The 15,279-nt window shown below is 31.9% G+C and overlaps 1 protein-coding gene and 1 pseudogene across 1 annotated transcript; one reads left to right on the top strand and one right to left on the bottom strand.

The window, feature by feature from the left end:
* Positions 1–5,737: 5,737 nt before the first annotated feature.
* LOC110638299 (myb family transcription factor EFM) lies at positions 5,738–8,536 on the top strand. The gene is made up of 4 exons (XM_021788808.2): positions 5,738–6,342; positions 6,768–7,421; positions 7,547–7,623; positions 7,808–8,536. Exons 1-4 carry the CDS (start codon positions 6,153–6,155, stop codon positions 8,321–8,323), a joined length of 1,437 nt encoding a protein of 478 aa, XP_021644500.1. The 5' UTR covers positions 5,738–6,152; the 3' UTR covers positions 8,324–8,536.
* A 5,441-nt stretch (positions 8,537–13,977) lies between these two features.
* Positions 13,978–14,806, bottom strand: LOC131172191 (uncharacterized; annotated as a pseudogene).
* Between the last annotated feature and the right edge of the window lie 473 nt (positions 14,807–15,279).

Below are 15,279 nucleotides of genomic sequence, written 5' to 3'. Positions count from 1 at the left end.
ATTCATGAATCATCAACAAAATTAATATAATGCAGACTTTTTCTTTTTTTCTTTTTATATATTTAATTGTAAGCTTTAAATAAGCAAAGCTAGCCATTAATATATATATATATAAAAGGCATGTATGGTCTAAATTAATCGGGCCTTTGTGAACTTTGAAGAGGGAAGGTGGTCCTTAGCTGGGCTTTTACAATAAAGGTTAGTGTCAGCAGCAGGGGCCTGGTAAAAGTTTTAGATAGGCTGTTTCCTATTTGGATGCTTTTGCCCCATCTCCCATGGGAGCCAGTATCCAAAGACAGTACAAGATGCAGTGGTCCACTTCAATTTTTTATATGATATATTAAAGTATCTCTTAAAAAATCACGAATAAGGAAAAAAAAGTTTGTGTATTTCTATCATTTTCTGAATATTTGTCACCTTTGTTTAATTTATTTATAGTTTTGCAATTTGCATATATATGCTGTTCATATAATTATTCAATCACACTTCAAAATTAACTAATAATTAATAGAAGATAAAAATGTAAATAGAAACTCTACATCAACTAAATAATATATATGGAAAAAAAAAATTGTCTTTTGTTCTAATTACCTATATAATTTTAAATAAAATTTGAGCATAAATTCATAATTTTGAGCATCAAATGCAGAAGTCCATTAAAAAAAATAATCGAACAAATTACATGATGATCCTTGAAATTTGATAAGAATCTTAAACAATTTGTATTGTTTGAAATTATAAAAATTTAGTCCTCTGACTTTAATTTTGTTAATAATAGGGTCATTCCCTCCAAATTAAAGAAATATTGCTATTTACAAGAAATAAAATAACCAAGATATTATCTCTCTTCTGTTTCATTATTCATCTCTCTCTCCCTCCACCCTACCCCCACCCCTTTTTGCCCTAAACGTCACTACTCTTCCCCTTGCCTGTAATCTCTTTCTTACTCTTTCCCTCTTTTCGTACTCTTTTCTTCTTATCTGTCTCTCCCTGCCTCCCTCTCTCAAAATCTCAAAAATAAAATTTGATCAATTCTATCAAAATTAAAAGAATTAAATAAAATCACTAAAGTATGATAAGATTTAACTTTTTTTTTTATCAATAGATTTTTCTTAAGCGTTGTGTTGCACTTATTTACTTTTTGATTTGAGTCTTATTGCTGTACTTTTATGCCACTTATTAGACACACACTTAGAAATGCATAGCAAAAAATAAGAGTTAAAAAATCTATTATTGTCCTCTTTTGTACACTTTCTTTTGGGACAATGTGATAAGTTAAATCACATGAATAGTAAACAAATTAAAAAAAAAAAACTCAAATAAATGTTCAACACTAAGAAATTTCATGAAATTCAATTAAAATATATAGAACCTTTTCATAACAAATCCAAAGCCAAAAACATAATTATCAATTATGAGCTCTCCACAATAAATTAAAGCACAAAAATTGGAGCTCAAATCCATCCTAAATGTCACTCATGGCAAAAATTAATCATTTCACTTCTACCATGTGCAACTCTTCTTCCGCCTTCCACCAAATAACTCTGCACCTCCACACCAATTTGGAGAAGGAAATCGCCAATTGAACCCCGGGCTGCATAGCTAAAGCACAATTTGATATGGGTCTAGCTGCTATATTAAAAGACAATATTGTAGTAGCAGAGATGACTTTCTAATCAATTGACACAACAACACTAGAAATAGGGAAAACAAAGCACTGAAAAAGAGAAGTTAACGCGCCCTTCTTGAAGTGGGAATGGCCGGAAGGGCGACATCAAGGATTGCCGTGGGTCTTCTCCTCCTTGTGAGGTGCTAGAAGATGATGGATTTATCGCTGGAGTAGGTGATGATCATGTCGGAGTCGTCAATAAGGATGGTGATGTTAATGGTAATGACCAACATGTGTCTTATGGTGCCACTGCCCACGAAGTACTAAACCGTCTATTAAACTAGGGACATAAAATTATCTTTAGTCTAAACTTTTAGGTTGAGTATTTCCTAAATATGGTATCAAAATCTTTCAAAATTTAAATAATTATCATTTTTATTTATTAATTAATTAAAAATTTAAATATAAAATAAAGTGTATATATATTTATTCACACTTAAAGTCTAATAGATGTTTAGATATAAAAATATGTTAAAAATATAAAACCATTCTTATAATTCTCACGTACCCGCTCGAGTTTTTAAATTGATTAATTTCTTGACACTACTTTGATTAAAGTTAGAAATTGAAGAGGAGAGATAAAAATGCAAAGAGATAGAGATGATAAAAGGGTGCTAATTTCACACTCCTTGTTTTTCTTTTCTTTTAAATTTTTATGATGATTTATTATTGATTAGTTCAAAAGATGAAAGTAGTGGTAATCTTAGAATTGTAATTTTATAATATATTATTTTTGTTTAACTAATTGTTAAATTCATTAATTAATGGAGTGATTTATTCATTAATAAAATTAAATTTAAAATGATGTTGCCATGGATCTTCCATATGTTTGATTTGTTCTTGTTTATTAGTCTCCAAGATATCTAGAACAAAAAAATAAATGAAGATCGGTGGCCAACTTGTAGCTACTTCGACGCATAAGTCAGTGACGGAAGTTTATTTAAAAGAAGAATAAAAATATAATTGACTTCTCAGAGGGCTTGTTCACTTACCTCGTTCTGCTTCTTGGATCTACTTTTATAAGGATATGAGAGGCAATCTTCCTAGAATCTCAACTAGATCTTTACCTTTTCTTTTCATAGCTTAATGGTTTGTGTATTAATTGTAATGTTTGATCTCAGTCAAGATTTCTGATGTGAATGTCATTCCGATCTCCCAAAATATCGATATCTTCCTTATTTGTTCGAACTAAAGATTGCAGGTAGAGATAAGTTTTGAGTTTGAATTTTAAGTAGAGTCTAAGCCTGAATTTGACTGAATCGAACTCATGGAGTTCAGTTTTTGGACTGACTATATCATAAAAGATCAAATTTTTTCAGACAATAAGAACCAACGTATACTTTTTACCAAATTTTAGGAGTAATTCTATAAGTTACTCAAAATAATTTTTCGTAAAAAAGTGCACGTGACATATATATATATATATATAATCATTTGCGAGTGTGGCGATTGAATTAATCCTTATCCAATGTATAAATTAAATTGGTATGGAGAAAAGGTTGAGTGGGACAATTAGCTGATCTTTTGTGAACACTACACACCATTGCTACGACACCTTCCCATGTTTTAATCATGTGACTGGTTCTACACCCTTACAGGATTCCATGCATGCCTGATGTTTGCACAGCCCCACTATTAATTTCTTTTTTTTTTTCCTCTCTTTATTTATTTATTTATAAATATACGTAATTTATTTATATTAATTGATGGGTTTTCTTCATACTCGACACCTCGGTTTCTATTTTTAACAATTTTAATCTAATAAAAAAAAAGAATATTCGGTACATATTTTTAGACCAGACAAAAGGGATATTCACATGGACGATATGAAGGAATATAAGGACGCGTGTCATGACGAGAATCTTTTCTTTTCTTTTCTTTCTTTCCCATTCATACATACATGCTTAGAAATAGAAAGAAAACTAAAGAAAAGAAAAGGAAAGACAACTTACATTACATTACATGCATATACATAGAGAGAATAAAGAGAGAAAGAAAAGAAAAGAACAGAGAGAATCTGCATAAAAGGTGTGGGTTGGAGCCTTGTACTAGAAGACTGATTTAGAAAGCGACCAACCATCATTATTTCTCTCTCTCTTTGTCCTAAGGCAAGGGAATTCGATGCACTTCTCTCACACTCACATGAAGAAGAGGACTTTCACCCTTATCTTTCATGGTAAAGGCATTTCTTGCTTCTGCTGCATGGCTGCAAATGGGTCGGACTTGATTACCATATGATAATAATAATAATAATAATAATAATAATAATAATAATAATAATAATAATAATAATAATAATAATAATAATAATAATCACGATAATATTGTCTTTTCTGTAACATGATTAATGAATCTAAGTCTTGCTATTTACATAGAATATGCAGGCCAACAGCATATAAAATGTACATATAAAACATTTGTCTCAAGTTATTGAATGTATCAACCTATATCATCATTATTCTAACTTGATATAATATAATACTAATAATGTGATTTATGAATGACGTGATAAACTAAATTTAGTTAAAAAATTTTCATTAAATATGTAGGAAATATTGGAATTAATATACCTAGTAATTAGTTGTTAGTGATTATTTTAATAATTGATATACAGTAGAAAATTACAGATGAATCGTAAGTACCTTAGAGTTATATATATACATCTTAAGATTGCATATGAATAATCTCATTAAATTCTGACCCGGATCCGAGTAATGTTGATAATAAAATTGTTATAGGGCAGAGAAAAATTGTTGAAGATGTAAAGAGAATCTTCCTACCCTCCTAACCACTTCATTAAAGTGAGTAGCAGAAGAAGATTCCCAGCTCTTAGAGGTCCTTTGGATATTTGGCTTTTAAGCATTGTGGGTTGTGCTCTGCTCTTAGAGGTCCTTAATTTAGAGTCGTGGAATTGGAACTAAGAAAATCCATCCATAGAGGCAAATATTATATTCTTTTCTGATGAATTTTACGTTTGGATTAGATATTCTCTTTCTTTTCTCTCTCTGAATGCACTCGAATTTAGAACAATTATGCAACTTTTGAAACCAAAAAGAAAGTTGCATGGTGGATTGATACTGAATTATGCCATTTGAATATGTCCTCTCTCTCTCTCTACTTCCCATTTATATGGTATTAAAAATTAAATTATTTCATTTATTGATATATATATATATATATATATATATATATATATATATATATATATATATATATATATTTCTTTTTCTTTTTCTTTTCATAGCCTTTATTTATTAGTTTATTATTTATTAATACTGATGATATTAGGTAAGAATTCTCCTTTGGGAAGATAGCATACTTTGGTAAGGACTCCAGTACACGTGGCCAATATCAACCATATGTAGGCGCTATTAATGACATGATCAAATTGATCTTGACCCTATAATCCACCCATTATTAAACATTTTTAAAATATAAAAAATAATGTTGAAAATTGAATTCTTATTAATTTTTTACATTATTACATTATAATTTAAACGCCCTCTTAATTAATTATGCGATAAGAAAAGATATTTAATTTTTTTTTATTACAGAGATAGAGAGAGAAGAGTTGAATTTGAATTTCTCATATCCAATGCGCATTTGAGAAAAATTAATTATAAAATGATAAGTAATTAATAATAAATTTCACAAAATTTAATTCCATTCATATCTTAAAAATATATTTTTTTTTCTTCAAATTTTAACTGCTTTTTTTTTTATCACTTGATTGATTGATTTGCAATTCATGCATATATTAACCTTACCTGAAATCATCATTCTGTTGTTAAATTTCTCAAATTAATTCATTCAAACTATAAATGGGAAAGATTGAGAGATCACAAGCCGCTAATGAGGTTTGATTTGATTAAAAAGTTGGAAAAGAATCATAGGGCTGTAGAAGCAAATGAATTAAAGAAAAAGAAAGAGAATTAATTAAAAAGGGGAAAAAAGGAATAACAGTAGGAAGAAGAATCATCTTTTACAAGGATGATTTTGAATTCGTACAAAGACTCCTAAAACCAGAGAGAATTCTAAGCACATGAGCCATGTAGTGTCAGACTACTACCCTTGATTCCTTCTCTAATTTTAAGCTTTTTTCTGGATTTGTTCTTTGCAAGAAGTTACCATCCCCCTTTATCCCTCCCTACCTTTTCCTTTTCCTTTCTCTTTCTCTCTCTTAAACCCTACTTTATTCCCTCTCTTCAGCTCACCTCTAAAAGAAGACGATCCTGCCTCGATCCTCCTTGTGTTCAGAAACAACAGCTTCTTCCTGTCTCTCTCTTTAACCTACTTCTAACTCATACATAGAAAGCAAAACCCCAGACACCCTCTTTTGTTCTTCCTACATATCCTGTCGCTCTTGTTTTTGGCATGAAAGTTGAGAACAAGAGCGTGTTTCTTGAGTAGAGAGAGAGTATTTAGTTTCTTGATTTCTTGCGACTGCTGCTTCATTTATTTACGTGAAAATAATTAAGAGGGTATGGCCTCTCCGTCTGAGCTAACCCTGGATTGCAAACCCCACAGCTATTCTATGCTATTGAAATCTTTTGGAGACCAGAATGACCAGACTCAAAAACTTGAAGAGATTCTCTGTCGCCTTGAAGAAGAAAGGCAAAAGATCGATGCTTTCAAGCGCGAATTACCCCTTTGCATGCAACTTCTCACCAACGGTATTTGAGTCTTGATTCCTCTTTCTCATGCATTTCCATAAGCAAGCAATTCTTAACATTTTGATGCTTGATGACAAATGGAACATATATGTACTGGATTCAAGATGGATTCATGCCCACTAATCTTATATGAATTTTCATTAATAAACTATAGAGAGCGAGAACAGTGGATATTCATGTGATCTCTTCCTAAATCCTAAGTCCTACAACCTAACCTTTTCCTTTATCCTTTTTCATTTATAGAAGTTTGAGGTGGCTATCTATCTGTGTGGCTTTATTTGTTATAACTTCTTTCTTTGATTTTAAAGTGGCTGATGTTATTCATGTGTTTCGTCTAAGATCGAATTCAAGTCATCATAGTTTAACAAAGGAGGGTGATGATTCTATTTAATCACTATTTTCTTTCTTTTTCTTTTTTTCCTCAGCTGTGGAGACTTCAAGGCAGCAACTACAAGCCTACAACGCAAATCAAGGGCCAAGGCCAGTTCTCGAGGAATTCATACCACTCAAAAACTCTACTTCTGAATCCTTGGATAAGTCCTCAAATATCTCTGATAAGGCAAACTGGATGACTACAGCACAACTCTGGAGCCAAGATAGCAATGAAACCAAACCTCAAACCACATTAACCGCTTTCCCTAGAGAAACTAATATAGGATTCAGTGTTAGTTCCAAGCTGGGCTTAGACACCAAACAAAGAAATGGAGGAGCTTTCCTTCCATTCTCAAAAGAACGAAACTCATGTCCAAGCCCAACCTTAGCGCTTGCTTCTACTGAGCAAGAAATGGAAGACAAGAAATGTTTGGAAACAGAGAATGGGTTTTCTTGTTCAAAGATAGGGAATTCTGGTAAAATTGATATTAATAATGGTGGGGTAGTTGTGATTGAGCAAGGAAAAGGCACTGGTAATTCATCATCAGATGGGCAAGCAACAAATACAGGGGCAGGTAATAGTACAAATAATACAACTACTAGCACTACAACAAGCAGTCAAGCCCATAGGAAGGCAAGGAGGTGTTGGTCCCCAGACTTGCACCGGAGATTCGTGAATGCTCTGCAAATGCTTGGCGGTTCTCAAGGTAAATATCATAAAAAAAATAAAACCATGTTAATTATTTTGGTCATGATGGCTTTTCTTGATTCTACAATTATTCATGTATCGGTGTTTGACTGATTTCTTTCTTTGCGGGTCATATGAAAACAGTGGCCACACCAAAACAAATCAGAGAGCTCATGAAGGTTGACGGTTTGACCAATGATGAAGTTAAAAGCCATCTGCAGGTATGTTTCAGGTTCAGGAATGCATGAAAGCGGCTTTGTGTGTACAATTTCTTTTGACCTGACAATTTACATACAGAGTGCAGAGTTTGTACTGCACAATGCATATACTTTGAATATTTTATAAAACTAGTGGGTACAGATCTCTCATGATGATATATTTATTGTTGTTGTGGTGTTGGCACAGAAATATAGGCTTCACACCAGGAGACCCAGTCCAAGCCCACAAGCAACTGGAGCCCCAGGACCTCAGGTCGTCTTTGGCATATGGGTCCCACCGGAGTATGCCACCGCAGCTGCAGCAGCTCACACCGGGGCACCTACCCTCTATGGCACCCACCCAGCTTCCCACGCACCGCCACCTCACTTTTGTGCTGCACCACCTGTGCCCCAAGACTTTTACACTGCAGCAACAGCTCCGTCTCCGCCGCCGCCAACTCACCACCAGATGCACCATCACCACCACACACTCCAACAACTCCATATGTACAAGGCTACATCACAGGCTCATAGCTCGCCGGAGTCTGACGTAAGGGGCACTGGAGACCAGTCTGAAAGCATTGAAGATGGCAAGTCAGAGAGCAGTAGCTGGAAGGCTGAGAGTGGCGAGAATGGTGGAGAGAGAAAAGGGTTGGCTGCATTGAGGGAAGATGGTGATGAAAGCAACGGAAGTGAGATCAGTCTCAGGCCTCTGCGGTATTAGGGTTAGCGTTAGGGTTTAGGGTTAGGTTAATTTGGGAGTTTAATTTCTAACTAGCAATGTCCTATGTATTAATTCTATTCTACATTTGATGTCAAATGTCTTCTATAGAGAGAGAGAGGGGGTAAAAGGGGCATAACGAAAAAGTGAGGGTTTGTTTTGTCTTGGTAAACATCCTCCGTGCAATGATTGAAACAATTTGTTTCGTTTTTTGGCTTCTTGTGGTATTTTGGCCTTTTGGCCTCATGGACAGATTTGCCCTTAGCACGATAGTAATGACTGTCGGTTGAAGGGGATTTATTTTTTTGAGTGGCATACTGAAGAGCGGAAACTCACAGGGAAAAATTGAATGAAAAGACTCATTAACCCTCACATTTAATATATATATATATATATATATATATATATGTTTTAGGGCTTCACTCCACTTGTTAAGGAACCTAAAGATGGATATATAAAAGAGACACCGAAAGTGGGTGCTGCCTGATTTCTTTACAGCCTGATATCTAACAAGCTTTCTTAAAAACACATTACCAGCCTTTCTAATTGGGCTTTTCTTTTCTTTCTATAGTTTAATTTATTTGAACAATTACCTTCAATTTGAGCTGCAGAAAAATCATTTGTTAGGATTCACACAATGTGTTTTCGCTTTGGATAAAGTGAACATTCAAGGATCTATAGCATCCTTTGGAAGAGTTAAAATTTTGCCCACATTGAAAAATGAACTTACTTTACCATTTTTCAGTTCGAGCCTGACAATTGTGCCTTGTGTTTGGGATCTGCTTTGTTTAGTTTGACACTTGACATTTTCAATTCATTTCATAAACCAATTATAAGCACCCTTCTTTGCTGGAGCCTCCAACAATCCAGACCTGTTATAATTATAATTTCTTTCCCCATGACTGCTTCGATTATCTTAAATTGAAATAAGCTTATATCTGATAGTAAATCTTTGCACTAAACTTCTGCACCAAAATCATGTATTGCCGTTTATTAGGACTCCATCCCTCATTCCAACATCATCAGCCACATTACTTTCTATCATTTCTGAATCAACAAGAGACTGCAAAGAAAAGGTTTATGAGTTAAGTGTTTTATTCTGTCACCATGATTATTACTTCCATGATCAGATTAATGCATCATTTTAGTGCCTGAGGAGACTAGGACCTGGCAGGCTGGCACGAGGAAACGCCAATGTTTACCAAGTCCACAAAAATATTCATGGACTGCAACCTTGCAATTGACAGAAGCTAAGGAGATGTGACTCATATTAACAACATGCCACAGCAGACATACAGATATAGTGTTTTTTCTTAATATCATGTGCATCACCATTATCTGTTTTGACCACAACTGCAAAAAATAGGCATCATAAAATGGAGCAGCAAAAAAGATACATCTTAAAATCAAAATTTCTTTTGGCCTTGTTTTTTTGACAGCCTTGCACTAAATTTTGGAAAAGTATTGGCTGCAGCAGAATATATTAACTTAATTCAGTTAAGCAACCAATAAAAAACTCCACCTACATATTGCATCACTTCTCGTTAGATAAAATGAGCACAAAACTGTCAATAATCATCAGATGGGGGTCCTGAGGCTCACAAGAAAGTGAAGTCACAACATTTAGATCTCTCCTAAAAACTTGAACTCATTTTGGGGTTCTCAGCATGTGTCATATGTATAATGAATTTCCCTTCCAGATTTCAAGTTGAAGGATACAAGTCTAGTTTTCACATCATGTTGTCTAAGTAGTTTGAAACCTTTTCTTGGATAGATATTCAGTGGAATCAAAGCTGTTTCACAGCTGGATTCCTTATGCTTTATTAAAGAATATCTTTATGTAAAGATATCCACTTACTAATTTAATGAAACCAATTGTTGTCAGCTTAATTGGTATGACTCTATGTAATTAGAGGTAGAGAAAGCCCAAGCCCTTCTTTATACAGGGAGAAAAAGGATGAGAGAGAGAGAGAGAGAGAGAGAGAGAGAGAGAGAGAGAGAGAGAGAGAGAGAGAACAAGAAGCACAAAGATCACAGTAGTGATTTTCCCAAATGGGCTCGCTCTGAACAAGGCAGATTGATGAGGGAACATGAAGCATTACACACATGATTCTAAAGGCCTTGAGAAAATACAATTCAAGTTGCACGAATATTTTGCTTGGTCTAGAAATGCTGCAGGCAGTAGGAGAATTAGGCATCTTATCAACCATCTACATACATATGCAACACATGATATTTGTGTAAGAATATATATATGGAACTCTGTTATTGCATGCATGCCGCACATCTCTACCAATGCATCGCAAAAGCTCAAATTGAAACAAGCTACCTTTTAAAAGGACTAGCATTTGAAACACATGCATTGCACTTGCATTACATAATTTAGAACTCATAATTATTATTTATAATTTGCATAAAAAATTAAATTTAATTATTTAATTATAATTCTAATTTTAATGTTAATTTAGTTAATTCTATAACTAAAAATAATTCTTGATTTAGGAATCATTATTTCTTTAATTACATTATATTTTTATGAAAAGTTATGTGTTATAATTAATTTAATTATTAACTTAATGTAAATACAATAAAACAAAAAATAGGGTATAATAATAAGTTTCTAAAATGTATGAATGGGTGAATACGTAGTTCAAAAGTTAAAATTACAAATTAATATCGCACGCACGTTGGCTTATGTTATGATGTTTGTTCAAACTTAATATGTTATTTTGTTTTAAAGAAAATAAGTTTATTTTGTCTGTATTTTAATATTTTTCGTTAATTTAAAATTAATGTTTATTTTTTTTTTAGGAATTTGTATTAGTTACGTTAACATAAAAGAAGATTATTTATAGAATAAGAAATTAAGAATAATTTTAAAAATATATCACTTAAATGATAACTTCCATTTTCATCAAATTAGTCCCTTGATGTTGTTGTCACATTGTCTAGCATTCAATAATGGAATTCTCACATATCAATTTCTTATTTCAATTAGTATTAATACCACGTCTAACATTTTAGCATTTCGTTAACGGATACAATTTATATCAGGAAAATAAAAGTCTTATCTCTTAAATAATTTGCTAAATCACATGGTACATTTTTGAAAATGCCCCTACAAATTATTATAAGAATATATGTGTCTATATTTTTTTTTTGTAGAATTAAGAATATATTATTGGTGATATAAATTAATAAAAGTGAAAGTACATCAATCAAATAAGAAGTTATAAATCTGCAAGTAAATGGAAGAAAAGTAAAACTTACTATGAAAATTTTATAATTAAAATATAATTTCATAATTTTAAGTCTTTATGTAAATATATAAATTTAATAATGTATTTTTTTTAATAGTTCATATATTCTCCTATATAATTACTACAAAACATATAATCTATGTTGAAAAGCCAAAAATAAAACACATCCTCACATTATTTAAGAGAGTACAATTGAAGAATATTAATATTATTATAGGTAAATAGTGCTTATATATAATGTTGAACACTTCATGATATAGGTTTTTATTTTCTTAAGATAAATAAAATCTTAGCTATACATATACAGAAAGTCATCCAAGATTTTGTACAAGTTTTCCATGTGACATGTTTAAAAGTTTAGCTTACTCTTTCTTCTTTTTCTTTGTCTTTAAAAGGATAACATCTATTTTAATTTCAATGCAACTATATATTAATTAAAAAAAAATGCTTTAATATAGTGTATTGTATAAAATTATTATTGCTAACATATTAAAATTAATAATAAATAAATAATGAGAAAGTGGTATTACATACAAAAAGAATGACAATTAACAAGAAATTGATTAATAATTAATAAAATTAAATATTTTACACACACATATATAGTGTATGCAATATTATAAATAATAATAAATAAATATAAAATTAATACATTTCAAAAATATATTAAAAAATCTCTCCCTCTACTATGTATAAGAAATAAAATAATAATACAAAAATACTATTAAAATTGTAAAAAAAAAACAAAAGAAGTACACTAGGATTATATATAATTAAAGATTAAAAAGATAACACTGGTATAATTTAAGTAATTATTTGTAGTTGACTTTTATAGTTTCAATTTCATACATTTATTTACATAATTTTATTTCGTATATTAATTTAATTATTGAAATTTCATATTATGTAATTTAAAGTTATATATAATAATTATTAAAAAAAAATACAAATGAAATTTTTGTTATTTAATTTACTTATAAAATTAGGATTTGCAACCACTTATATAAGAAAGGAAGCCTGCTTGACAAACACATGGAATATGCAAGAAACCAATTACTCTGCTAATAGTTCTACTTAATTGCCATGCACAATGTATAGAGTATTGCAGGCAAATGATTATGATGGCACCCATAAAAAGTTGCCAAATCAACATTTGCAAATTAATACCCCAAATATGTAAGTATAGACAGGTGTTTAGTGTGTGTTTTCTCAAAATTTTAGAATAGGCATATCTGTGCATGACCATCAGATATAACACTTCACAAGTACCATATGCATGTATGACCACTGATGGACCAAACTTTAATCAGTACACCAATCAAAAGCCATATAGTTTCTTGTTTCTTGGAAGCAGCATAATCCCCTTCAAATGGCAACTCCAGAAAAAGCCCTTTAAGGTCAATTACATGGTAAAGGGAAGGGAGTTAATTAAGAGAAACTTAATCAAATTAGCATCGTTTGCAAATTTCATTCCCTCTGTATCACATGGTGCCGGCAATGCTACTAAAGACATATCACATTATCACATATTCATAAATATAGCACTTAACTTTTCAAAAATTTTCCCTTCTTAATGTTCATAAGTAAACAATCATAATTATGTTACATAACAGGAACTCGATTTCTAAAAGATAAATCGATTTTTCTTTTTGGTTAGGTGGCAGTTTCCATAACAGGAACTCGATTTCTAAAAGATAAATGGTTCGGATCCCTTAATTCGAAAACAGATGGTTCACTTGTTAAGTATGTGTTCGGATAAACATCACATGTTTGGACAAGTTCACAGAGTATTCAGATGAGACATTGGACATATGGATAACATACAAAATGTTCAGATAGTTCAGATAAAATATTTATTTGGTCAGGATAGTTGTAATAGGTAAAAAAGTGATCAGACACGAGTTAGTTAAATGAAAGAAGCGTGTCCTATATTATCGCCAGAAATATAAGACATACTAGGTAACATATCCGTAAAAAGCGAAGTGGAGTGAGCTGATATAAGCTGATAAAATCCTGAGTAATTCAGAAAAAGGCACTATTCTCCATTCTATAAATAGAGGTCACAATGATATTCAAGGTACACAATTCTCTACATCCCTTCTAATTAATATTTATTCTCTTAATATTTAAGCGTTTGAGTGGCATAACTCAGGCTATCGACCTCATCTTTTCTCTTTAATTTTAGATAGAATCTAATAAAGATTTGACTCAAGAATCTCGGGCAACATCAGCAGAACACCAAGAATGCCACGTAGGAATCAACTTATGCGTACAAACAACATATATATATATATATATATATATATATATATATATATATATATATATATATATATATATATAACTCTCTACAAGTTTTCAATGATAAATACTAAAAATTGATTAAAAAAGTGGGACTTACTCATTCTGTTTCCTCAATTCTGGATATTTCTCCTTGTCTATAAGTCCACGGTAACAATTGGTTCTATCCATCTGCCTTTCTTGAACCCAGGGTAAATCACAAGTCCTCTTCCCAATTCCAGTTGCTGTTCCTTCCTTCTTGTTCCTTAACAACGAGATCTCTGTCTCGGCTTTGATGTCCATCCAAGAAACCATCCCCTTGCCTGACCATGATCATGTGCAAGCTTACATCGTCTTTCCTCATCTTCATCACAATCCCAAGATCTGGGACACTCTGAATGTATCATTATACCGTTCCCTGTACCTGTCCCTATATCATGCTCACCTTCTCGATCTTTACACCAGACCCAGTCCACACCCCTCTCTATTTTAAATTGAAATCGTTCTTGACTGAAATTTGATCTCCTCACCCCCCTTGGTTGTCACTCCATTTACTCTCACAACTCGACTGTCGATAGTCTATTTACAAGAGTGGCAATTTCAAAGTTAGAAAATGTGAAACCAACTATATGAGCATCCTAAAGAGCACCATATCAATCATAAGAAAGGAAGAAAGGAGATACCTCGCCATTCATGTCATTGATTGCATCAATTACTGATCTTTGATTTCTAAAGTAACAAAGCCAAAGATTTTTCCCGTTGTTCCATGATCATTATAATCTGCAGGCCAAAGGGATTTACAAAAGTGGTTAACCATAAATGCTATGTTTCTGCTTTGATGAATAGTAAGGGCTAAAAACAAGAACCTTCTGCCCCAAGAAACAAGAACCTTCCACCACCTATTCACGGATACATTATACCAAACGTCATCCTTAATTTGTCTCATTTTAATCACTCAACTATTAGTAAATAATATCACTCAACTTTAATTTACGTTAAAAAAAAGTCAGCAAGCTTCCATTGTCGAAATGAAATTACCATCTTATCCCTCTTCTCCTTTTATTTCTCCATCTGTACTCTTCCCTTTGAATCAAAATAAAAATTAACATCAAAACGCAAAACCATTTTTGAAATTAATAATTTTACGGAACAAGATTATATAAATTTTAGGTTTTTGTCATTATCAAAAATGAAAAATCATATTATGTTAATTTTTTTTTATCAAAAAATGAATTCAATTAATGTTAAGTTCAAAATTATTGATTAATTGGATGGAAAACTTTAATTTGAACTTAACTGAATTTCATTTAAAAATTTAAAAGTAAAATGAATTTGTTATTTTATCATTTTTGAAATAATATATATATATATATATATCTCTGTGTGTGTGTGCGTGCGCGTGTGTGTGCGCATGTGTGT

The sequence above is a fragment of the Hevea brasiliensis genome, chromosome 13, assembly GCF_030052815.1.
Source record: "Hevea brasiliensis isolate MT/VB/25A 57/8 chromosome 13, ASM3005281v1, whole genome shotgun sequence".
NCBI lineage: Eukaryota > Viridiplantae > Streptophyta > Magnoliopsida > Malpighiales > Euphorbiaceae > Hevea > Hevea brasiliensis.
The sequence above is the reverse complement of the archived record's forward strand: the minus strand, read 5'-3'. Positions and strand labels throughout refer to the sequence as shown.

Bases quoted from the DNA above. Each gene is read 5' to 3' on its own strand.
- LOC110638299 (XM_021788808.2), top strand. From the start codon at position 6,153: ATGGCCTCTCCGTCTGAGCTAACCCTGGATTGCAAACCCCACAGCTAT. The intron at 7,422-7,546 runs GTAAATATCATA...ATATGAAAACAG, and splicing joins AATGCTTGGCGGTTCTCAAG to TGGCCACACCAAAACAAATC. The intron at 7,624-7,807 runs GTATGTTTCAGG...GTGTTGGCACAG, and splicing joins AAGTTAAAAGCCATCTGCAG to AAATATAGGCTTCACACCAG.